This window comes from Xiphophorus maculatus, chromosome 5 (assembly GCF_002775205.1).
Source record: "Xiphophorus maculatus strain JP 163 A chromosome 5, X_maculatus-5.0-male, whole genome shotgun sequence".
NCBI lineage: Eukaryota > Metazoa > Chordata > Actinopteri > Cyprinodontiformes > Poeciliidae > Xiphophorus > Xiphophorus maculatus.
In genome coordinates this window covers 30,115,634-30,143,161 of record NC_036447.1, presented here as the reverse complement: position 1 = coordinate 30,143,161, position 27,528 = coordinate 30,115,634, and the positions used below count along the sequence as shown (strand labels likewise).

General features: G+C 38.0%; 1 protein-coding gene across 1 annotated transcript in view; it reads right to left on the bottom strand.

Annotated features, from left to right (window-relative positions):
* mtnr1a (melatonin receptor 1A) overlaps positions 1-27,161 on the bottom strand; it is a 57,327-nt gene extending 30,166 nt beyond the window's left edge. Inside the window, exon 1 of the mRNA XM_005810220.2 lies at positions 26,420-27,161. Coding sequence (XP_005810277.1) covers positions 26,420-26,603 — 184 coding nt within the window. The 5' untranslated portion in view covers positions 26,604-27,161. The remainder of the gene's footprint in view (positions 1-26,419) is intronic.
* Between the last annotated feature and the right edge of the window lie 367 nt (positions 27,162-27,528).

Genomic DNA, 27,528 nt, shown 5'->3' with positions numbered 1-27,528 from the left:
ATATATAAATATGACTCCACTGGCTAAAGGATTAAACTCTTTTGAACAGACTCTAAATAATTGCAGTTCTCAGGAAGTTTTGAACTCTGAAGGGAAACACACACACACACACACACACACCCTGCACCCCTACACACAGAAAATAAGCATCATTTTAAACACATGGGTGACCACTGCATTTTGAAAAAGCTGGTTAGTGAAACTAAAAAGTATCTCATTCTTTCAAAACGTAGACAATGTAGTAGAAATGACCTGATCAGGATTTTCTCTTTTTTTTCCTCCAGTACTGATAGGAATCATTTAGGAAAAGTCAAAGCAAATTAATTAGTATTTTATGATTTGCATGTGTATTGTTATCATAACAAAATAACTCACTTCCCAATAATGTTGGCAACCTTTGTGTAGATGTTTTTTTTTTTTTGACAGCAAGATATTCTACCTGCAGGAAATCCTCATGTTTCTAAGACAGGGCTACTGTTAGAGGTGGGCAGGCTGATCAAAAATATCAATAATATCCATACCAAGTCGTTATCAGTGTCAGATCAATTCTAGCATGGTAAGATTCAGATTCCCTTTTGAAAATGTATTTTATTTTTGTATTGTGGCTTCTCAACTTTATCTCAGAATAGATTTTGTCTCGATTTCTTCTCAATTTTTTTTCTTAATTTAGAAAAAAAAAATGTTTGCTGTTGCTTCTGTTTGTCATGTCAATATGTTATTAACGTATTTTTAACTATCTAAATTTCATCCTAAGTTTTAACACATTAATTCAAAAGATTTTTATTTTTATTTTTAGATGTCATATATATAAAGAGACACAAAGAAACAAATGCCAATGACACAGCTGGGGCTTTAAAAGCTGACTAATCTTCATCTGTCTGGTCAACTGCAAGGCCAGTGTCACACAATTTTCATCATCTGCACCAGTCCACGTGGGCGTGTCACGTCCCCGGCAGTCCATGTGCAGCTGGCAGATTTGTTATTGGGCAGCCAGCCTGTATGTGCTGAACGCATAAGCACATTGATAAAAATCACATTCAGAAGTGATGCCAAATATTCAAGTGAGAAAACTGAGCACCACAACGAGCAGAGCAGACAGAACAAAAGGTTGTGCCTGTTTTTATGAAAGACTGTTTAAGGACTTTTACTGTCAGGTGGAAATGTATTACTTGGTCACTATAAAGACTCAGCAAACAGCTTTAAGGTTCTGTTGGGACGTCACTTAAATTTCTTTTGCTTTTTGAAAGAATACTTTAATACTTTATTTCAAACTTTAGTATTTCATTTTATTATTTTTTTCATTTGTTATTATTATTTATTTGTTATTTATTTTTATTATTTTTATATAATTATATATTACTTATTTTAACATTTAAAGCTACGAGTCAAATTTACACTACTCACAAATATGTCAGAAATTACAGAAAGCATCTACAATAAACAAGAAAAAGGAAAGAGAAACGTTTTAAATATTTCAAATTGTCAAAAAGAAGGTTTTCTGTGAGCAAAGCAATACTAGACAAGATGTGAAGTTTTCACCTGATGAAGGTTACCATAACTCACAAACTGAGACACAAACTGAGTCACAGCTCTTAGTTTGCAGCACAGATAAAATGAAACTCATCATGATCAGACTTGATGAACCAGAGATGGTCTCCTTCTTTCTCCATGGCTCCACTGGTGTCACGACAAGCCAAAAGAAAACTGACAACCAAAAGTAAAAATCCTCTTGACTTGGTGTTCAGTTAAAATGGTTTGTAAAGTCAGTTTGAAGTCGTCTCTCTGGGATCGATCTACCTCCAACCAAGTTGAAAAGCAAACTGAGAATTCTTGTATCTCTCTGAACATTTATGACATCACTGATGAGAACACAGAGGTTCTCATCAACATGATGATGTCAAACAACCTGTGTCAGGTTCTTGTTTGTTTTAGTTGCTATGGAAACACAAGGAGTTATGTATGGGTGAGATTACTGTCAATTAAAAATGCATGTAGACATCTACATTAGTAAGTCAATAAATGTGTATAAATTTAAGTTTTGTATTTGTCCTGTTTTTCAACTCATAAATAAATGCAAAAATTTGAAATTTTACCTATGAGAATACTCGTGAACTAATAAATTAATAAAAGTAATTTTATAAAGAGAGTAAGTATTTTTTCAAAAGTTAGATACACATCAGTCACATTTAGAAACTGGCTCTAAGCCATCTGCTTGATCTATTTTGAACTGTGGGTGAGGGGGATCCACACACACACACGCCCACCCCCACACACACACATAATGGGCCTTTCCATTGTTCCATTCCTGTTGTAAAATTGTCATTTCATTGTTTTAAAAAATGTTCTACAAATTGTTCTACAAATGTTACAAAAATTAAAAATAAAAATATTTCAAATATGAAATAATTCTTGTGAGGAGTATACCATCATAGAAAGCTTTATATAAAAGTTTTACTTTAAAGTTTACCTTAAACTTTGAATCTCTAAGTCTTGCATCAAAAATAATCAGACAACTTTACATCTTTATAGGTGGGAAGGACGTGAAGTAATCCTTCCAATATATTCAATCAACTTATTTTTTTTACTTGTTTTACAACTTTTCCTCAAAAAGCAGAACCTACTTGGCAAACGAATAGAACTAAAAATTTAAAACAATTTAGTTGTATGAACTATTCAAACAGCTGCTCTTTTACTATGTAAAACATGCCTAAATTATTTCACATCCATGTAATCCGACAAGAAAGGGAATGGCCTTTAATCTTGGAGATCCCTTGTATGCTTTTGATTATTTTGACATTTTCCACAAAAGTTTTACAGAGTCAATTCTTGTGACTAAAACAGCCTCCACAAGACTCAGCTTAGACACTCAGCATTGTTATTGTCAGAAACTTCTCAATCCTGGTCAAAAGTCCCAGGTTGCTTATTTTGTAAGCACACACATATATGAACGAGGCCGCAGGTTAATTCATTAGTCATTAATCCTTCCCTTGACCCTTAACTGCACAGGAGGGAGTAGCTGGTGAACTGGCCCACTTTGCAAATATGTTCTTAGCTTTACACTCAAATTGATTTAGACAGTGGCTGTTGCACACTTAGTAAAGCACACACAAGCCATAACAAAACCCACCTGAGTGGAGACATCAGTAACTTAGCACCTTCACATCAGTAACTTAGCATCAGTAAGTTAGCACCTTCACATGATGATTCAGGTAAAATTGTCGCGTTCAACTGACAGGTATGAATAACATATTGTCTGACCAAGTTGCACCTTATATCTTTCCAAGTACAGCGTTAAATGACACCATCTGCTGCTGCCGCGTTGGAGATCTACTTTACAAAGGAGGAGCAGAGCAGGTTCTGAGATACACAGCAACGCCAAGCATTTTCAGAGCAAAGTCACAAACTCAACTTTTACATTCCAAAAATTATATCCATCTAATCAAGGGCTCAGGGGAGTTGATTATAAGCATTTGTACTTTCTCACTATTCTCTGAATATAAGTGTAAGTAATTTTCTAAAACATAGAAATGTTCCTCACTCACTGTGACTGAGGAGATATTTGATCTATTATTTTCAAAATAATAGCAACCAGCTAGGGAGTCCAGAGCATGGCCAAAGCTAATGAGTCATCCAGCAGACAAAAGACAGAGCAGGATGATGGTGTAAGCCACAGGTGTCAAACTCCAGTCCTCAAGGGCCGGCATCCTGCAGTTTTTAGATGTGTCTCAAGTACAAAACACTAGAATGAAATGGCTTAATTACCTCCTCCTTGTGTACATAAGTTCTCCAGAGCCTTAATGACCTAATTATTCTATTCAGGTGTGGTGCAGCAGAGGCACATCTAAAGGTTGCAGGACACCGGCCCTTGAGGACTGGAGTTTGACACCCCTGGTGTAAGCTATGGCTCTGGAACTGTGCAGGACTGATTTGGTGATAGTGATAGTACCTGTGAGAGCAACATTTGACCCTAATGACAACAGTCAAGTGTCACTGCCAAGCAGTGACATGCAGTCAGGGGAGGCAAGTCAAGCAGTGCCTTACTCATCATCTTGTCAACTGAAATAGGTACTAACAAGGAGAAAATTGAGTTTTTCAATTGACTGCTCTATAACTGTGTTTTCTGTATGATTTAAAGATTTTCATGGTCAAAATAGCTAATGTACGAATTGTCTGTTCAAGTACATGGAAGAAAGGCGGAATGCAAGATTGATGAGCTGAATCTCATTTATTTTGTTCATGTTCAAGATGAGATTGTTCCCACAGCATGCCACACAGTGGTCCACCAACTCTCAGTACGCAGCTTCTTGATCATCTCTGCAGAGTAATCTGAGTATTTCTGTAGAGGACAGAAGTCGAACTTGTGCTGGAAGTCTAAAGTGTACACAGTGATAAGGAATGGTGAGAGTAGAGTAGCCTGTGTTGCTCCTGTGTTGCTGACCACCAGGTTAGACATAAACCATGGTCTGTTTGTGACCATCATCATCTCCAGAGACTTCTCCCTCCCATGATTGTTGAGGCCTCCACCTGTGTCTTCTGGAGTTTCCCACAGAAGGTGAGTTTCTTTGGTACCAGAACCAGACTAGATGTCTTCCACATCAACAGAACCTTCTCGTTGGTCAGGCTAAGGTTGAAGAGATGTTGTAGACTCTTTGGTTGACACTATCTGGACCTGCAGCCTTGTTCCGGTTCAGTCTGTCCAGCTGCCTCTTCACCTGACTACTAAAGATAGACATGGGGGGGAGGCAAAGGGAGCAGCAGCATCTGGTTGAAGACCAACTTGTAGATGGAGAAGAGTTCATGACTGAGGTGGAAGATGGTCTAACAAAATAGAATCCACTATGTAGATTATTTCTATCACATAGAAATAATCTACATAGTGGATAACATGGTTTTATTGCATTAAAATAAATAAATACTTTGCTTTAACCTGCAAGGTTTTCATTGAAATTCTTTTTCACTGACACACCTGGTGTACTAAGGAATGGCAGCATAGCCAAAGTCCCACTGCACCAGTGCTCCAGTCAGGATGTAGAGTGCTTATTTGGAACATGGAACCACCAACTACCTTAGTAGTGTGAGATATTTTACAGGCCTTGAACATCAGGTGTGCCTGATGCAGATGTTTGATAATGTTCAACACTCTGGGGTGAGCTTCTTTAAGAATCAAATTGGCAAATAAGTTACACCCTTAATGACGTTAGGATTATAAAACACTACTATTAGCTTCAGTAGTGCTACAACGAGAGGTATGGGCTAATAATTCTGTCTACAAGGTCATATTGGAGAGCAACAGGTTACTCTCCACAAGTGGTCAAATGTCATCTTTTTAGGAGCCACATAGAACCAAAGAACTACAACAATCACCGCGATCTTATGTACCGCATTGGAATAATTCAGTGAGATTACTGAACCTGACTTTCTTTATCTGCAACAATCTGAAAAAAACCCACAGAAAAGAAAAAATCTAATCTCATCTAGTGTTTCAAATGAGAAATTTTTGACTTATTGCAAAGTAAAGCTGTCAAAACAGCAGCTCTTTTATTCATACACAGATCTGAAAATGAGTTGTTACAGTGTAATATTTCTCACAAAATGGTGCATTACTTCTCCATCATGCTGCATGCCATGTGGATGTGTCCTGCAAATATTAGAGAAAATGAGGCTCTCGCTGCTCAGAACAGCATGGACAGGAACATGAACCGCCTAATTCTCTATTGCTTTTGGACAACTCCCAAAGAACGCTGGAGCAAACCCAAATGCTGAGTGGTTATGTCTGAGAGTGTGACAAAACACACTCATTCAGATAATAATCACAGGGAGCATGTTAATGGGTTATTAAAAAAAATGCATACTGTGCTGAGGAAGCCGAGCTCTTGCTCATTAGAGAGATGCAGTGGATTCTGCTAATTACTTCACAAACTTGACAGACACACGAAAACAGAAAAAAAAGAGTAAAATAATCCGCCTCTTTGGGATTATCCTACACCTTCGCCACGGCAACTGCACTGTCAAAACACGACTGTTCCCAAACTGTTGCTCTCCTAAAGCCCTCCAGAAAAACAAACCTTAGTTTTGTGTCCAATCTGTAGCCGTACACAACCTTCAGAATAAGAAATAATCTACATAGTGGACAACATGGTTTTAATGCATTCAAATAAAGAAATACTTTGCTTTAATCTTAATATGTAAATTGAGGGATATTTACCACTTTAAAACCAATGGTTTAAGATTTTTATCAGTCAGAAAATTTTGTACATTTTTACATAGCTAAATTTATTTTGACATTTTAAAAAAAAGACAGAGATGGGGAATTTTACATATTTTGTTTCTTCCAGTATATTCAAGTCTAAGTAAAGTTTTAAATTTGGCATTTAAAGTTAACATATACTTGAAAATGATCCACTAAAACAATAATTATTATTATTTTAGATGTTTCAAGACCTTCCTCTATTCATAAATGTATTTATAATTTGTTATTTTTCAGCTAATTTCAGTTGTCAGGGACAGGTAACTTTTCTGTAGACCAAAGTATTCACCACCTTCAGTTCTGTGTCAAATCTGTCATGCACTGTCAACTCCATCAGATGGACTTCATGTTGTTTTTTGTTTTAAATAATATTTCTTTTGTTTCTTGAGAAGCATTTGTCTGAAAAACTGAATAAGAATATCGCTAATAGGGTCATTAAAAATAATTTTATATTTATTTTTATCAGATGGTGACGACAAAGTTCAGGGTCAGGTCCATTAAAAATGTAATTTCCAAATAAAAAATGTTGCAACTGGGAGCCTGCACCATGGTATCTTTACATTTAAAAAACATCATTTGTCATATTTGTATACATAAACTTGAGGAATAATAAAAAATAAAAAAAATCACTACATGTAAAGGAGATCTGTCCAGAAACAAATGGAATTAATGTGTTAACTTCAGTTCAGGAGCAGGGCCACGTCCAAACCACACCTCTAATTTTCCAGGCGGCCTTCTTATACTCTGCTCACCAACTCATCTCAGTCTGTTACATTTCATCAACCCCATCCTCCCTTACCCTTTAACTCTTTCATTTCATCCATCTTCATTCATAACAATGTTTTGCTTCTTTGTAGTGCATGTTTCGTCTGGAGGGTTCATCCCTCATCCCTTCATCCCTCATCCCCTCATCTCTTCATCCTCACCCCCTCATCTTTACCCCTTCATCCCTCCAACAATAAATCTTTAAAGCTATATCTTTGTGGCGTGGTCCTTGCTAGTGAAATGGCTGCAGTTCTGAATCCAGCCAAAGTGGAGTAAACAAATGAAGTTATATAGAAACTACGTCAAGTTATTACTACTAAAAGGAAAATCAAAAGCATTTGAATCATGAGGTGTATTTAGTTTTATTGTTGTGCTTTGGTTTCATCTTTATTAAATAGTAGATGGTGGAATTAGCTTCATATTTTGTAAATTAGAGTTAAAACAAAAAATGATTTGACCACATGGTAAAGACCAGGCAATTTCTTCACCAAACATAAAACAATAGAGCATGTTCTTTCATATTTTTACTTCATGCAGCTAAATAAAGCCTTTAATACTTCAACAGGTTTAAATTTCCAACAAGTCTTGACAGAGCTCACCCTTTCCATAAATAGTACTACTTCTGATCCAAATTTAGTCAACAGTACCAACCTAAGAACTGCTTTCCAATTTTAGAAGCGCCTTAGTATGAACTTCATCCATAATTTGTATGGACAGCGTGGCCCCGTCTAACCCCTGGAACGTAACGCTCCCCCTGCCCCCATGTCTTTACTGTGCACTTTGTGAAATAGTTAATTTTTAATGGTGCACTCATCTGGAGTGCATGTATATGCGAGTTAGTGTAGTATGATAAACTGCAGCGCTGAACCGAGAAAGTGGCCTGATAAGGCTGTGTGAGGCCGTGTTCACAAGGCTGCATCAAATGGCATTCATGTGTCTGCCATAATAATCATCATTACATCCTGTTACAGTGAATCACTGCGCTGCCTCATGCAGACTGCTGAGGCTTCCTGATTGAGCTGTTTGCCTTTCAGTCCAATGACTCAACTCTGGACATTTTTTTAAAATGTCCAGAAAAAAAACTAAAACTTAAGTAGTGATTCCCTTTTGTGGCTTTTTTGGTTTATTTTTGCAAGATTAAGCAAAGTATTTGATTCTATTTTTTGAACCGTACCTCTTCTTTTTTGTTTTTTTACATTTCGTCATTGCTGTTGCATTTTAACAGTCATGAGGTCTGACACATTCACAGCTAGAAGCTGCAGAGTCCAACCTTCGTCTCTACTGTAGTCCAGCAGTGGTGGACCAAAGAGCTTCCTCCAAGGTCACCTTGGAAGCAGAAGGATGTGTTTCTTTTTGTATGTTTTCTTCCTCCAAAAAATTGGGTTCCTCCCTTTTCACTTGCCATCATCTCTGTCCTCCAAATCCCTGCATGTGTGTAACAATCAAATAGTTAAAACTGCGCTGCAGGCACTTTACAGTATGTATGTGTTATGCACAGTTCCCCTTGAATAAGCAAAAGGCTTTACTTGATCTCACTGCCCTAATGGTCCACAGGGACATCATCTCAAGCTAACTCCAAGCACAAAGAAGTTTTCACTTAATAATATAATGAATGATTAAAAATAGCACAGGGAAACGTGAGGGGGCGGGCAACAAATGGAGTTTGTTTGAGACGGGACTTGAATTGCGAATGGAAGCAACGTGATCTCATGTACGGAGCATCTCAATAAATATTATTAAAATTGAGTGTCAGGTCAGTTCAGTTTATTTGTACACTGTATAATTACTGTACTTGTATAACAGATGTCGTCTGAAGGCCCTTCACAAAATGCTCATGTGTTTTTCACAAACATCAATTTAATCTGAACAGATAGATTGAGTTGATTACATATGTTCCAATGTACTCCAGTTATTAAACATGGCAGTCAAGTTCTGTTTATTCTTTTGATTTCAAATTCAAAACTACAAAAATTGAAATTACATGTTGCTGTTAGGCCTGCCACAGTGAGCAATAAATCAATTAATCATGTGATAAATGAAAAGAAGCTCAATAACTTCCTCAATCATTTGCATAATTTAGAGTTTTTCTCTTTTCTTTCTTTCTACCAAAAACTGGGTGATTAAAGTCTTCAGTCTGGTGCTTTGGTCTCAACTAGCTCTTTTCTTGAAGGACAATTTTGTTTACAGAGATTTCATAATTCCGTTTATTTGCTATTCCTGTTGCTTTGCTTTTTTATTTTGAATATTTAAAATGTCTCCCACTTCCGATTAAATGCTTGTTAGAAATGAACGTTTATTGATCTTTGGTGAGAGCAAAGTGGCTTTATTACGCCATTACTATTATGTAACCTAAAAAATGGTTTCCAAGCCACAATGTTATTGTGAAGAGCAATAACTTCTATCACAATTTATCATCCAGCAACATTTGTTATTGTATCAGCCCTAATATTAAATAAGAGCAAAACAATATACATGAATACAAATATAGAGTAGATCATACTTTAATTATAGGAATATCAACCTAGACTGTACATTTCAGCCTATGCTCTCAGTTTGTGTAAATTACTGGAGTTTCTTTCTCAGGTTTAGTTCAGTCACCTACATGTGTGTATCCAATGCTTTTTTAATCTAATCCATTTGTTGCTGTTATTCCCTCTTTTACCACATTTCTTCCTTCCACTGGACATTAAAATTAAAATGTTCACTACAGCACTTTAAACATCCAGCTTCTTTAGCAGTAACCTTTCTCACTCACTCTCCTTATCAGTGTCAGTGATTACTTGTTGATCAACTGGCAAGTTAGCAGTCTTCTCCATGATTATGGTTTCTACATGAATATTGTAGAAGCACAACATTCATATGTTTTTGTTTTTTGTTTTGAGAAACTGAACTTTGGGGTTTCATTAACTGTAGGCCATAATTCAGTTCAATTCAATTCAGTTTATTTCTTTGGGCCAATGCACTGCGACTGTCGTCTCCAAATTCAAAAAAATCATTTTAATTCAATCCCATACATTCCAACGGATTCTAGTTATCAGAGTGTACAGTACGGACAATCAATTATTCAAAGTAGCGTAAAGAGTGTCTGTATGAGGAAACCTAGCAGATTGTAATAAACATTGACATTAACATTGAAATGAAGCCCTGTAAGATGAGTTTCATTATTTTAAATGACTTTCAGAATTACATTGACAAAAATTTATAAAAATAACACATTTACTGAAATGCACTTGTAGCACTAACACTAATTTTTTTATTCTGGCCTCAAGACAAAGCACTCTTTGATCGGTGAGCATGCGAAACGAGAAACAGGGGGTCTCCGCAATGCTAAACACCTGCTCTTGTTAGATTTGACCACATCAAGCGGGGGTCACTGTTTCACACTAATAAAGAACCTTGATTCTCTCTGCCCACCAGGCCATTCTTTAATCTGGAATCCACAGGGTTTGTTACAAAAAAATGTCTTCTTGCCTGACTTGCTTGATGCAAAACGCTATTGGCAGAATTCCTCCACAGGTATGTAGCCTGACAACCTAAAATCCTCAGAGAACAGTGGGGGTGTTGAATCAAAGTGATACAAACAGACAGGGTGTCATGGAATATGAAGCCTGGAAGGTCAGATTTAAGTGAGAAGAGAGAGAAAAAAAAAACAACATCAGGCATCGATTGTACCAGGACGGGTAAAGCTTGGGAAGAAGTGGAATTAAAAAGGTGGGGAACTAACAAGTAAGACTTGGTTAATACTGTATTAATAAATAATATAAAAAATATAATGTTAGACACTGTGTTTTTTATTTAACAAAATTTTTAAAAATAGCCAATGACAATGATAGGCAACAATGACATAGTCCAGGAAATGACAAACTGAAAGTCTAAAACTTCTCTGGGGAAGTAGGGAGAAATGTTGATCTTTTGAAATCAACATTTAAAGGTCTAATCAGGCACTGACATCTTTTGGACTTGTGAGACTTTGCTTCTATAAAATGTATTTTTAATTGCAACTCTTCTTTAACTTTAACAGATTCTGCTGCATTGTTACTGTAGTAGTGCAGTTGTTGAACGGAAAATATACATCTGTTTGTACAGTTTGCCTTAAAATAAATGGTTGCTATGGAGACTTGGTGACCCAGACTCAGTGGGGACGCTGGAGGATTTATTTTACCTCACAATTTTATCGGAATAGTAATTAAAAACAATAAAATGATATTGTGCAGCCAGGCGCATTATCAATCCCTGATGATTTAAGCACTTTAAATATTGCTCTGACTGTAAATATCAGCAATTTAAGTTAAGCAGCTATTTCTCTGAATCCATTCCCAGGCTTAGGGAGGTCAACACACATAAAAGTTATGTTCTTTTGTCATTCCCACTTGAATGGTAGTCATCTTACAAATTTTGAATTTGGAATGGACTTTCAGTGCCCTAAGTGACCACCCCTGATGGGAAGACCAAAACAATAAATTCACTAATATTCTAATAAACTATAATATTAATGAAAAGTCCATTTATTTCAGGAACTTTATCACTAATGAATTAATTACACAGAAGTTTGAAAGCCTTGATTTCTGTTTATTATGATAATTTTACATTTACAGTTAATGAAAACATGACCTTTAAACTTACAATACTACGTCAGACCAATAAAAAATATCAGAAATGTGGGCTTACTGAAAAATATGCTTAATACTTGCTCAAAGGTTCTGAACTTTCCAAAACGAGACTATTCATGTTCAATAAACAATCTTTTGAAAATGAAAATGCAAAAAACACAGATAAGGTCACCGCATTGAGGAAAAAAATCAGAAAACTAGAGTAATCATAACTGACATCAAACAACATCCATCAATTTTTTAAATAACTTCTTCTACAAGCAAATGATATGGTTAGACCCTTTGGTTAGAGGAGCAATTTTTCCAAAAACGTTCAGGCATGGCAACCGGAATAACTACAGAAACTGGCTGACTTCGACACCACCCTGACCCGAGACAAGCGTTGGTTATAGCTGTTGTTTGTAATAATCACGGAACCTACCATCATGTGCAAAGAAGACCAGCGATGAAAAGGATGAGACAACAGAGATTAGGAGCTGTAAAACATGTGAAGGGCTTATGGGGCCATTCTTTATTGTTTTATAAGAGTCTTAAAACAATCTGAGCAAACACATTCACAATTATTTTACTCTGCATGATTCCTCGGAATATTACGTGTAGCTGTCATAGTCGCTCAGTATTGGCCAGAGGGATCATTATTGTGCCCCTACATTTTCTACTGATAGCCAATATATTTCGTATTGATGCACCACTAACAATCCAGTAAATAAGAGGCAAGGATTGGTTTCATTTGTTTTAATTTATCAAAATAAAAAGATAAATATTAATGCTTTGATTCAATCCCAACTCTGTGATGTAATACAACACATTATATTATTATGAAGAAAGGCAATGATACTTTCTTGAGTGAATGACAAAGGCATATAATGAAAAAGAAAAAAAAATTCAGAAGGACATCTGTCAAACTTCAGTACAGTGTGTGAAAAATCAGCCAGTAATCGATGTGCCTATCAGCTTTTCTGTAACTCAAGGGTAAATTGGAAAAACGTATTTTCTAGATTATGTGTGATGACAAATAATAACTTTTTGGAAAGGGGTCCACATAGCTGCTCATTAGTGGAAAATTGTGAACCCACTTACACACAGATGGCACAAATACTGGTGTTTTTTCTAAAATAGTGATGACAAACCAATGAGTAAATCTTATACTTTAAATAACAAAATCAAAAATAGATAACAATTCATAACACCATTAAAAAAAATTCAATTAGAAGGCATGCACATTTACAAATATATTTATATTTTATACTTATATATTTCTATTTATGCAACGTACAGCTGTTGAAAGTGCTGTGTGGCTCAAGCCATGAAGAACTGACTAGCTGGTATCAATCTGGTATAACTATGTGATTCAACAATGCAGTTTCTTAACCCACTCTGGGTCCAGAGGACAAGTTTCACGAAAGAAACTCAGGACCCCTGAGTTTAATCCTGGACTAAACTTCCTTAGTGGGAAATGACATTACAATTTCCAGTCAGGGGGTTTCAACCATTTTACAGTCTTATTATTATTGTAGCTATTTAGTGAAGAACTGTACAAATTGACATAATTCCTCACTGTGTTAGCTAAAGATTCCTCAAAAGTGTCCATGTCTCCTGCAAAGACAAAAACCAAATAGAGGAAGCGGGCTAGCTGAAGAGAAATATCGACATTGCTGTCCAAGCGCATTTCTGCATAAAACATGGCAATAAACTGCTTTTCTTGCAAGGACAAAACGCACAACCTTCCACTTTCTCCTACTGGCAGAGAGAAGACATTTGTTGCCATGTCCAGGAGTTTGAATCCAAAGGATATATTAGTTGCTGTTTTGTGCATCCAGTAGCTATCTATACTTCACAGCTGAAGAAATAACCCTTTCTTCATCCTGGATCCTGGTTTTATTCAGAATCCTGCAGAAGGAACCTTGAAATTACAGGTTTCCCAAGATTGCTGTCCACAACATGACACTGGCTGTTGATTCCTTAAAATCAAGGCTCAAAACACACCGATATAAAGTTGTATTTGATTACTAGCAAAAGGCAACATTGAACAACACTTTTTATGTGTATTTTCTTGATGATTTTGATGATGGAATACGACTAAATTTTAAGTTTCCTTGTTTCATAATGGGTGTCTGTGTGATAATTTTATGCTATAAAGCACTTTCAACTGTTTTGTTGCTGCAATGCGCTATACAGAAAAACTTGACTTGACCAAGCTCTGATGTCATGCTGACCAGAGCTGACACAACCATGTTTTAAGCTAATGTGTGCTAACTGACAATACTGCAAGTCATTGGCTGGACAGCTAATTGTCTCCTGGTTCCAGAGTCACACAGAGCCAGCTGAATGCCTAAACTCAGCTCGTCCTTTGGAACTTTGTTCACAACAGGTTGTGTTCTGGACGGAAATAACAGCTGAGGATTATAAATTTGGATTTTTATTGCATTACTTGATACTTAGAGCCCGTTCCAAATAGAAGAGTGATGCTGCTAAAGCCACCAAATATTCAGACTGTTCAAACTGTATCCCAATGAGTGCTTTAATCGCTGACAGAACAGTAAGTTGAGCTTGTCTCTTTTATGGGTAATTTCCTTCCCATTTTTGGCCACAAAGTAGAGAAACAGAGTCCTGAAATCATTCTAAAATATCCTTTTTTCTTAAAGATAATAGTAGCTAAAACATACAGTAGCTTCTTCATGTTTGTGCCATCAACTGTAGGTGAACCGCTGATGCTCGTAAACAATTTATCTTGTCATTTATCGTGCTTTGAACTGAAAAAAAGATTGTTTAGACAGCAAAACATTATATTCTTTATAAATAGTTGTAGAAATTAACTCTTGATAAGGTTATTGATTTGTAATTCACTCAAAAATTTATAATACATAAATTTCTCAAAATAAAGTTTTGTCTTTTGCATTGTGAAATGGTATTTGGAATACATACCAAGTATGACAATTACTCCAACTGATGTTATTTAGCTTAAAAGCTAATTTGCTCATCAGTGAAACTCTTCAATACAGTCACTGGACTTTAAATAAATCTGGCTTCTCAATATTCATAATCCGTACTGGACTGATTTCATTACATAATTTTATTGACTCTATTTCTACACTTTTAAGTCTAGCCGTTAGTTGTCTTAGTTCATCAAACTTTTATCTTTTTCTTACCAGCATAACGAGTTTGATGATTAGAGTGTTTAACTATAAGGTTGAATTACTTTGTTAATAAAATCACATCTGAGTGAGAGTACTTCTTTGTATTTATTTTAGATATAATATTTGCTGTTCAAAGAGTGTGTGGTGTGGGACTTATGCCTTTATCTCTTCTTTTAAAACCTACACTTATAAGGCAAATATTTAGACAATAACGGAGACAGATCTATTTGGCTATTATTTTCCTGATAATCAGGCAGTGCCCCGACTTGGTAATGTTGATCTAAATTACTAGTTTCATCAGTAATTGCCCAAAGCAAGTATTACAGTTACTGTATTCATAGCCAAGTCTGGACTCCTACTGGTTCCAACAAAAAGGAACATCTGCATATAATTAGTGATTGTTGGTTAGATTTTTGTTTTAAAACTTATCCTAGAATATTGCTTGTCCTGACATCAAGAATCCTAAAACATGAACGATATTTGTTTCCAGAGTACTAGACTTATCACACACACGCACGCACGCCCCCACACGCAGACACACACGCACACGCACGCCCACACGTCAGTTACTTCTCCTGTATGTTTATCTTTTAGATTAGAAACACAACCACCTGCCTTCACCTCATACATTGTGTCTGAGAACACCAACAAGCAGAGTAGGCCTGTCGCCATAAACAATAAATCAATTAATCACACGATAAATTAAAACTATCGACCTCATTTTAATTATCGGCTTTATCGTTTCTTCCAGCCTTTTTCTCTTTCTGTTGATGACACTGAATGAAAAAAGGCTCATCTCCAGTGCTCTCCACTGACCCCCCCTTCCTCATTTCCTTAATGTAATGCCCAGTTCACACTACATGATCTTAGCGTTGTCGGCCCATTTTCAAAACGTGACAGACCACACATTAGCCGACAGAAATCCTAGGTATAACAGTTCGATCGGGTTCATTCCTGCCGTGTGGTGTCCAACAATGGACACAAAATAATCGCTACAAGTTCAGTTAATTAATTTTAAAACCAGACATTAATCAATGCTTTACTACAATCTACCTGCAATGCATGTGGCTAGTGTCAGTCCTGACTGAATGAAAATCATTATAACCTATTTATGTCACGTTAACGAAGAGCAACTGAAAAGTTACCGGGTTTATCAACTGCGGTAGCAATTTTGGCTACCTGTCACATTGAACAGGCTGCGTCAACCTCCCAGTCGGGGAAAACCCCTGATTTAGATTGGAGCGGCCACGACGATCTACCGTAACACACCACACACTACAGGATAACCGGTTACAAAAGCGACAATCTTAGAACTAGAATTGTCCTAAGGGGAAAATCGAGGCAAAAAATCATGTAGTGTGAACTATTGCATCAGGTAGTCGATGTGCCCGTCTTCTCTATTTAAATCTAATTATTACTGAAGGGTAATATAATATACAGACTTCATAATCTGCACTCTTTTGGTTGAATGCAGTATTTATTTCCACTTTGGCTTCATGTTGTTTGGTTTTTATTCAAGTACATTTTTGTTAATGCAGACTGAGAATCCATTTTATTTTTGTTTTTGGTTGTTTTACTTTGTTTATCAGTTCCAGTGTTAAGTGTTCTTTTGAAAATAAGGTCTTCAAACAATATTATAGTTTATCGCAATAATTTTTGAGACAATTAATCACTCAGCAAAATTTGTTTTCGTGACAGGCCTAAAGCAGAGCAATATAAATCTGATCCCAGCGCCACGTAAAATATGTGCAAGGTAATCATATTTTAAGTTGATGTGATCAGATGTTTAAGAGTTAATCCTTTGTAAGAGCGAGAAAGGCTCCTGACAGCAAATCAAGAAGATCTACAAGATGTGATTATCGAAACAGTATGAAGGCTAAGACATGTTTTAGGGCACAGTGAAAAAGCGCTTATGCTGTCCATAAATTACCAGCTGAGGAGGAGCCTTTGGGTAGGCCGCTAGCGCTCTGTTTTACCATGTCCAGGCTGCGGCTCAGACGTTAGCTGAGGAGTTAAGTGCCCTGAGAAAAGAAACGAGATCCTTATCGTGTTACACTCATTGTCCTGTTATTCAGCTCGGACAAGCTATTAATTAAATCCAAAGTCATGACCCCCAGCCACTATGGTTCCCTAATTACTGACTGTTTTTCTCCCAATGAATCTTTTCATTGCTTTTCACGTAACGTTAAGCTGCTCGTCCACACTGTGCCAGTCTGATGTTTATCATGGTCGTCACGGCTGTGACCTGCTGAGCAGCTATGACTCCTGCACCTTCACATATCTCTCATACAGAACTGTAAACATGAGACACTGAGACAAATATGAACCAAGAATAAGGTTTGCATAACCTTTACACAGGTTTCCTGAGTTATCAGAATTAAAATTTCCCCATCAGCTGCATGAAATATGAGACTGCCCCAGCAATATAGTTCATATATAATCATAACATATTGGAAAAGAGAAAACACCTATGTTTGTTTAGCTATATGCTTCCAATATTAATAATTCCTCTTTTTTTTCAACTTCACAACTAGAAATTTCAATGTTTTTTATTGTAATTTTATCTGAAAGGCCGACACAACGGGGTGTAATAGAGAAGAAGAAAATTGATGCTCTTAGTAAAATTTTATGCAAGCAATTGTCTTCAAGTGTTGCCTTGTTAAAAATATGGGCCATTTAATTTAATGACAGTATATGTCCACCTTTAGAGGCCTCAGAGGGTTGGGAATGACATCAGTGAACAAACAGCATCAGCTTTAACCCTTCCACATACAAACATAGTGCCGATGATACAGCCAAATTTGCAGTACCGTAATTCCGCCACACTTGGCGCTATCTGAAAAATTCAAACGGTTTCTGAAAGGGAAGACGTTGCACTTTCCAGCCAGTATCAGGTTATTAAGGTAATATCACATCTGCCGTAGCAGGGAGTGAAATTAATCTGAGGGGCACTCTGGACATTGAAAGTTCCAGTTGTTATGGGTAAATGGTAAAATACATTTACTCAAAGGACGTTTAAAGAACTGCGTACAATGAAAATAAGCAAAAATATCCAATCGGACATTTTAAACTGAGGTGAGAAAGAGTTAAGGAACATGGAAGCACCTAAATCCAAGGCAATCATGGAAAAATAAATAGGGATGGAGTCGAGACCGACTCTGCCGAGACCGAGACCAAGACCAAGACCGAGGTCAAGGATAAAACTGAATATTTAGAAATTCCACAAATATTGTAGGACATTACTTTTTGTACACCACAAAATGCAAAAATTACTGGAAGAACGGTTTTTACTGAATGAACACAGCAAACAATCACTTGAATTGAGTCCTTGACTTTATAGCAATCTCTCATCCTGACCATGTAAAGAAGAATAACACTCTTTACAGATACAATGCTTAAAGTCAGGAAGCATAAATACAAATACATGGCATGCTTTCCACATTTTTATTTGTAAAATAACATGAAAAACAAGCATCATGTTTTTTTTACTGCACAATGTACTACGTAGGGTTTCTCCGTCATAAAAAATGTCAAGGAAATACATTAGAGTTTGTAGGGTGGAAATACTTTGCAAGGTACTGTACATACAGTACATACTCTGTTTCACTCTCCCAGGTCCACTTGAACTCTGCCTATGCTGAAAGTGCTTCATTTATAATGCAGAAACTTTGCAGATCTCCTCCATGCATATATATTTAACCTGGAAGCTGTACGATTTTCAACACATTTTCACGTTTCAAAATAAAATAACATTTAAATGCTGCACATGCTCTATGCATAACCACCAAAATAGTCATGATTGTCTAGTTATCGACATCAAGACAAAGAACTCACAAAAGATGACTAGTGCACACATCCTGGGCATTGCTTAACCAACATCTTAAAAGTCACTGATAAGAATCGATGTTGACTCTAATGGTACTTTTATTATACTAATACTATTAATCTTGCTATCATACAGCCAATGCAAACATCACATCAACTGTCCAGCACAAGGCAGGCACAAAATCAATATTTGAAATCTTTCACAACTGAACTCCTGCACATCAGACGTCCATGAAAATGCTAATAATCACAGACGTTCTATGGAAGCAAAGGTGGGGAAATGGGTTCAAACGTATGTTGACCATCTTTTGTTTTCCCTTCTTGAAGTTTCAGTTTGCAAAAAACAATGTACTAAGTAGGTAATCTGGTTAATGAACTGGTAAGGGGAAAAAGATTTTTTTTTATTTGTTACATCATATAAAGGTCTCTGGTTCTAGGCCAGCATTGGGCACTCATAGGAACTGTCCCTCAGTTTTAGTGAAACTGAAGCTTTGGGCTGTTCTGCAGGGCTTGCAAAGAGCTGTCGCTGTCATCAAAAGCAGCAGCACATTATCCAGCCAACTGACAACCGATACGGCTAGCAGAGAACACCTCATGCAGTGCAGCTTTCCCAAGCTGTCACCTTTTTAGAACTTTAAAATAGCACTTTGACCTTCTGGGTTTTGTACTTTTTGTTTATGTGGGGTGGGGGGGAGGAAAGAATGTTATGGTTTACAATGAACAACAGATTGCCATTCAAACAGGAAGTGCTGAAGCTAGCCTCAGTAACAATATGATGATGGAAGATGAAAGAGGATGGTTCAAGTTGACGAATGCTTAAAAACAGTAGAGGTAAAGTTACAGTAGACGTAAAGTTATTGAAGCTTAAGATGTTTGCCAAGAAGCAAAATTGAAAGCAACAATTAGCAAACACCGGATGAAACTGTGCATTTATACGAGCTACTTCTCAGTGCAACGCTGGTAAAATTGTTGAAAAAGGGCTAACAGAGGACCCATGTTATGATGACTTCCTGAAGGCGGAGTTTCAGAAAGAGCACAAGCTTTTAAAGAGACAGAAGCCCAATTTCAAAGTTAGGTAAGCCATTTTGCATTTTTGTCACATTTTGTGACATGAGCAGTGGATCAAATCACAGGCAGGAGTATGGAAGTCACATAATGATTTAATGTAAGTCCAAACAGGGGTCTAGAAAGAGGACAGGACCGGAAATGACACAGTAGACGACGCAAGGATCCAGCAGGGAAACAGTAACAACAGGTAGGAGTAAATACACACAGTGGCAAACAAGGAATTTACAAACAGCTGGAACCAATAACAGGGAAAGGATGACACAAGATGGTTAAGTAATCAAATTACAAGAAAGAAAACTCAAAACAACCCAGGATCATGACATTTTTATAATAACTGAAGGTAACATATACTTGATTGTGCTATAAAATGTCAGCACATGCCTGGAAAACACATAATGCTGCCCCTTTAAATGAAATAATATCAAAGAATTATTCAAAATAGCAAGTGGGATGACTTTCTATGGTGGCCGAGTGTATACTTAATGTGATGTACAGTATACTTGCAGAGAGGAGCAGGAAAGATGTACTTGAACATTTTTTATAATCAATTTTTGAGCATTTTGGATCAATTCAGAATTCCCAGGACTAGGAACTGGAATTCTCTACAGTATAATTTTCACGTTAAATTAAATACAATGTATTTAATTCCCTAACTAGGTGGCAACTGAAGAAAATTTGTTGTCCTGGATTTTATTGAGGGGTGTCAGAGTACAGATTATAAATCCTCACTTCACTTCGTAGATCTGTCTTTGTAATACCCTGTCTAAAAATCATGTATCATTTTCCTTCCAAGTCACAATTGTGCACTTCTCTGATCTCTCACATAAAATCCCAATTAAATGTACAAACATTTGTGGTTATAATGGGGCCAAATATGAAAAAGTATACGTAAACAAGTTTGAAAGGACGAATAAAATCCAAGACCCACTTCATGTCTTACAGTGAGAGACGATTCCAACCCTGGCGAGGCTCAGACCAAAGGCTCACACTTTCTCACAGCATAAGGATCCTAAATTAAACAGGAAGCTGTGAAATCAACATCTGCTCTATAACATACGTGGATTTGTTTTCTTTTCTCTTTATTAAGCTCCATGAGGCTGAGCCGATTTCTGCTCACAACACAGCTGAAGCGCATTCACAAAGCTAAAACATTCCTTTTAATTAGTGACATACGCAGATACGTCCTAATGCTACAGTAACGCCGCAAAATATTAATTGCCAATAATTATAAAACCGAGACTAAAAGGTGAAGTATTATTGTAGTGGCGCATAGCCAAATCACGCAGCACCAAAGCAAAATGAACACAGACTCTTATTTCAAAACAGACAGTGCAGTATGGAACTTCTGGTTTAGTTTTTGCGGAGGCAGAGCTTTGGGCACAGAGGTATCAGGTCTGTGAGGCTTTTCTCCACCTGTCACTACAGATTGTAGATGATTAGATGAGTCACTGTTTGAACTGTCCCGTACTGCTCCATTTGAGTAACAGCGCCACGATCAAGAAACATTTTTTTATGAACCACAGCAGTTTTATGAAGCACATATCCAGGCATAGAGAGCAGGTGAAGTTGATCCAATCAAATCTGAGCCAAACATCAGGAGGGAGAATAAAAGAGAAGAACGTGACTGCTCAGTTTGGCTACCTCAAAAACATTTGAACCACTGGAATATTCAAAACATGCCCATAAACAATAAAGAAAAAGGCATCTAGAGAATGGTGAATGATGTCCAGGTGAAACAGCTTCTGTGTTGGCGCTGAAGACTGGCTAGACTGGTTTAAGGTGTTGGAGAGAACACTGATAAGAGAGAATACGTAGAATACTTGGTAAGCTGATTGCTGGAGGTGATTACTTTGCATTTTTAGAAAAATGTAAAAAAAAACTTCATTGTTCTCTATCATTTCAGAGGTTAAGAAACCAAACAGACAGAGAGACGCATTCACAGAGCTGGCAGCCTTCTCAAGAAGACCGATGGATAATCATGCTTCTGAAAGCAAAACCAAACTATTTAATGAAGTACAAAAGTTAAAGCTGTAATATGTAACTTTCATTAAAAAAAAGTTTTTTGTTGTTTACATATTTGCTAAAACTGTCCCCATGTTGTGACTTGATAATATGACACAGATCATCTGTGAAAAAATCTAAGTCCTCTGCTTTCTCCCAGTTAATACCATAAATACAGCACTAAGTCAGAAACAATCATATCCAGACGAAGGATCTTACTGCTGTCGATCATTCTTGTGTATGCACCAGTCATGCCCTTCCCTTTTCTCTGCCACACTACTACACTCTACCATGAGCAAATGGCAGAGATGCCCATATCTGAGGATGATTGACAGCATTAAGACTCTCCTCCTGGCTCTGATTGGATTTTGCTGACTGGGAGCGTTGCATTTCTTCAGACAGCTATCATAGCACTCAAAGGAGGTGGAGGAGCTCTATTTTTTATTTGTCACATAACATACTGTTACCAATGGTGGCTATTTTAATAAACATGTAAAACAACATTTCTTTTAATAAAAGTTACATGCAACAGTTTTAAGAGTGGAGATATAAATTAACCACTGGTGTCTCTTATTGATTTCCTCCATTGTGTATTTTTCTACTGAGGAGCAAACAGCCACACAATCTGTTTAAGGACAGTTTAGACAGACCTGTTAACTTAAAGGTCATGTTTTTGAACTGTGGGAGGAAGCTGGAGAACCCGGGAAGAACCCATGCAGTCACAAGAAGAACATCCAAACTCCAGACTGGAACTTTAACCCAAGACATTCTAGCTGCAAGGCGACAATGCTACCAACTGCTCCATGCAGTAATGTTTACTTTTTGTCCCATGTGAATTCTGATATTCAGGTAGCCACCATCGCTTCTGATGTTCTGAATCTCTTGGTTCCTTGGCTAGACACTTGACATCACAGCTGTCACTAACTCCTGTTTCATTCCTTTACTCCAGCTGAGGACAAGCAAGCAAATGTGTTTTAAAAATATATGATTCCATTATAAAGAAACAACTGACAATCACGCTCAGTGAGGCAGCTTGTACTATGCTAAAAAAAAAAGTCTGCTCTGTTTCACTGTCCACTGAAATACCAGATGATGACACCTATCATTCAAAAAGCGTTGAGTCTTGTGGGATGGAAGGAAAAAGCCCAGCAAGGTGGCATGTCAGCACTCACACCCGGCTGTCAGATTTGGTTTTCTCAGATCATCCAAACTCTGCTGCTCCGATATCAGCAAAGACGAGGCTGTGTTGGCCTGATTCACGTCAGCTCCAGCACAAAAGCAAAACCTCCCACATCACAAGCAGAAACGGTACATTTAAGATTATTTATTGGCAGTGAGTTGAGGCCACAATGATGATCGTGCTCACTCGTGCAGCTGAGAGTAATCGCCATGTGTTGTTGGCTCCCTGCTCACTCTATCATGGGCCGTTTCATGCGCCGACAGAGGATTTGGCCCTGCATAGACGGCAGCGCTGCTGCTGCTGCTGCATGCGTCTTATGATGCCTGCCAGGTTTTTCTACCGTGTACGTTTCATTACTTGCTGTTTAATTTATCCCCTTCTACTCAGACTGCCCCGCAGTTTCTAAAAACATTTAGCACATGCCAAGAAAATGTATGCCTACTTGTTTAGCCATAACAGAGACTCGCCAAAGGGAAATTAAATTTCTCTTGGCTGTAAAATGAAACGGCTAAAATACAGTCCAGAGATTTTTTTTTCTTTTCTGCAGGGTCAAACATTTGGTCAAACAAGCATCAGATTCCTGCGAGAGGCGATGAGTTTATGTCAGTCGATACTTCTGCCAATCCACATACAATTTGCCAGCAGCTGTTTGAGTTCAAAATCAGAACAGATTCAAGTTAGGCATGCACATCTTTAGAGCTCTGAAGGGAGAGGAGCGACAGTGAACCAAAAGCATGATCTTGAGCAACTGTCTGGACTTTACCCAACCCTTGTCAATATTCATGGATGCTATTTGAAGAATGCTACAAAGCATCATCTCTTTTTTAATATCCTTAAATATTGGACCCACACTCAGGATAACAAGTGAAAATAGTTTGTTTAATGAACTGGAAAGTTTACTCAAAGTAGACACTGAAGTCTTGGAATAACTCAGGCTAACGTACATGCTTGATTAAATTCCTGGTGCTGGATTATGACCTCCTTACATGTAATTAACCATAATGAAGGGAACATTTTTTTAAGATGCAGTTTCTTAAAGTTGCCCCATCTCTTGTGTTACGCCTTTGTTCCAAAAATTACCATGCATTACACGGACATGTTTTTCACTCACTTTCCATAACACAACTACCTCTAGATGCAAGCAAAAGAAACAGAGAACAACCAGCATCTCTTTTAGGACTTCACTAGTGGCTGATCATCACAAAGTAAAGCAACAGTGCATATCAATGTTCAAATTATAACACTCAATATTCAGACATTGCAAAATGAACAGACATTGTTCTGTTCATTTTTCTATTGTCAATACTATGAACAACCACCTTTTGCTAATGGACTTGAAGAGAAATGGGCCCAGAGTATCACTGATGCTCTACCGCACTTAGCAACGGAATTAATTTATCCAGAGACGTTCTTCTCCATTTCCACATCTAGTCCATACAACTGCATGTGAGATCATTCCTAACCAATTAATTTAGGTAGAAATTGACAACTGGACAATAAATCATTAGCAGTGCATATCGCAATAGACATGGGATCAGCATCGACAGGCAATACATCTGATGGAATATTCAATATCGTCACCTTCCTAAAATAATGGCCCAAGTCATTTTTTGTCAAAAGCAAAAAAAAAATCACTACCTCTTTCTTTCATCCATCTTCTTTACACCCTTATCCCATTGGGGCCGGGCGGGGTGCCTATCTCCAGCGAGACTTTACACATTCCACCCTGGACAGGTCGCCAGTCCATTGCAGGGCAACACAGAGACAGACAGGACAAACAACCAGGCACACACACACACACACACCTCAGGAGAATTTAGACAGACCAATTAACCTAACAGTCATGTTTTTGAACTGTGGGAGGAAGCCGGAGTACCCAGAGAGAACCCAACATGCACAGGGAAAACATGCAGAAAGACCCCAGGCTGGGAATCAAACCCAGGACCTTCTTGCTGCAAGGCCACAGTGCTACCAACCATTAAACCGCCGCTATTTTAGGAAGGTGATGATATTCAATATATAGAATATTCTCCGATCCAGAATCGCACAGCATTCTGGGAGATGTAAGCAGAGGAAAGGCTTTAGCCCCTCAACCTCTCATGGGCAGCTAACCAAGGTGGGTGGCATCAGCTAACTAACTAACTCATTCATTGGTTACCTAGCAACAACTTGCTGAGTAATGTAGTGTTTAAGGTTGCCACTGTGCCTCATAACTTCTTAAGAAAAACAGCTTGGAGTGAAAACTGTAGATTAAACAGGAAACGTCATGTCACCAGTTTGGCAGTATTTCAAATATTTAAAACCAAACAATAATCAATAATTATCGATATAGACAGATATGAAACACTTATATCGTTTTAAGTTTTTCAGCCATATCATCCAGCCCTACCAGCAAGTGTTCTCCGTCTCTTTTACATAAATCAGCAAACATATACCTTATGTGTTTCTTGCCTTAGTCATTTTGAATACAGAAAAAAGGAAATGAGTCTGTAAGTTACAGCATGTTAAAGTCTTGAATTACCGATAAGAACTTATTCAAAATTTGATCACCTATAAATACATTTTAAAAAAATCTGCAGGTTCATTTCTTTAACAAAGATATTTATTTCTTAACACGGGGTTTTTAAGAACGAATAAATGTACTCAAATTACAGGTTGCATGTTTCTCATTGCCAGCGGTGTTGAGCGCGGCTGCCGGTCAGAGTGAGCAGCAGACCTGAGTACGACAGGAGCCTCTTGGGTTTTCTCAACAGCGCTCTGTCTTCTGACTGTTAAATGCCTCACCGCCTCCACTGCCCCAGTCCAGCCAGGATGGCTCACAAAGCGCGCACAATCTAGTTCACATCACCATGATCCTCACAGTGAGATGGAGGATTTAAATTCACAATAAATAGGAAGCCTGGGGGCGTTTGGTGCAGCGCGAGGCATTCCCTGCGGTTTCAGACTGTCAAGAATCGTAAAAAAAAACATTTCAAAATACGTCGTTTCGGCTGCTACCAGTCTGGAACTTTGTGGAGGTCGCTGAAATGTTACCAGCCTCAAAAGGACTTCGAAGCGAGCTGATGAGAATTTCATTTCTACTAGCTGTAAACTGTGGAGTAAAATGTGGATTAAACAGGACAGGTCTTTAGTCCACAGTTTAAACAGAACGCTGGGCGATTCTGGATCGGTATTCATTGTTTTTTGTTTGTTTGTTTTTTTTTAAAAGATATGAAAATAAATGGAAAACATAACAAGCTGCTAAATAAATATAACGTAAAATTAAATTAAATAAATACGTGGAGGTTACGGAGTAAACAATGTCGGCTGCATGTCACGAGCTGAAGTTTGTGTTCACCAAACTGACGCTTAACATTTCTATCACCTCCAGCGCCTGCGTAACAAACTTGGTTCCTAATTAATGAACGTGGTCTGGTGGAGTGGGCTCGCGCCACGACCATCGCTTTGAAATGCTGACGCTTGTTTTGTTTGTGTCGCAGCTGAGTAATCACGCGCGAGCCGCTCATGGGCGCCACGCGCGCTCAACATACCGTCACTTTTTTTCCCTCCTCTCCACCTATTGATTCCCACACTTGCTGAAGCTCACCTGCGTTCCTGAGCTTCTTGTTTCGAAACACGGAGAAGATGACCAGCAGGTTCCCCAGGATGTCGACCACGATGGTGAAGATGAGAAAGCAGCCCAAAGTTGTGGTGACCCACGGCGGGCGGCTCAACGCGGCGTCACTGGGGTCCTGAGCGGAGCTGTTCAGGTGAGACCCATTAATGACCATTGTAATAAACAGCTGCAAAACTTTTTTCCCCCAGCTGAACCGATTTCACATCTCCCGTGACTCCTCCGCGAGTCCTACACAGTGGACACCGGTGGTTTTAATACAATAACCTCCCACGGGTGTCATGTTCATCTTCTCCACGAGCGCCTCTTTTTCCGCTCTCTCTCCTCCTCCTCCCACCCCCTGTGAAGGTTTTACCCAGCTGCCGAGGATCAGCTCTGGTATGGCTCTCCGTTCTCTCTGCTCCCTCGGAGTCACTCCTGCGCCCGCGCGCCATTCACTCTGTCGGTACGCATGTGTGACATGGAGCCGCCACTTCAAACCTTCCCAGCGTGAGATCAAACAATCCAAAGTGGAGCGATTCCACACGGAGAGGGAAGAAACACCGCCGCCTGGTGGCTGCGATGTGGAAAAGCAGCCCGTGTCCTACTTCCTGCCATTTCTCCGCGTGCGGGTTCATTCATGGCTCTGTGGTTTCACGCTCGCATTTCTCTTTCTCTCTCTCTCGCCACAATCCCATTCATTATTACTTTTAAAGAATCATTCATGTCCGATCTCTTCCTGCAAAATAAAATGATAAAAAAGTAAAATAAAGTAAATCTTTTTTTTTAAATGCCTTTCGATTTTTATTTTGCTTGTTATTCTTACGCTTCGTCTTTTAAATGTATCTCCGAAAATAATCAGATTTTTTGCTTCAGCAACGTAAAATTATGAGATGCACGCAAGTTCACAGTTACATGTGTTCTGCCACTTGGGAAACTCGGACATTAGAAAGACGGTTTATTTCTGTGAATTATGGCGTACAGTTAATTAAACCTGTTAAATAAACAGCGATGTTTAACAAAGAACACTGGATTGTGGCCCACAATCATGTTCAAGACTGCTGTCTGCACGATCATCCAGATTACAGTCAATGATGTCATCC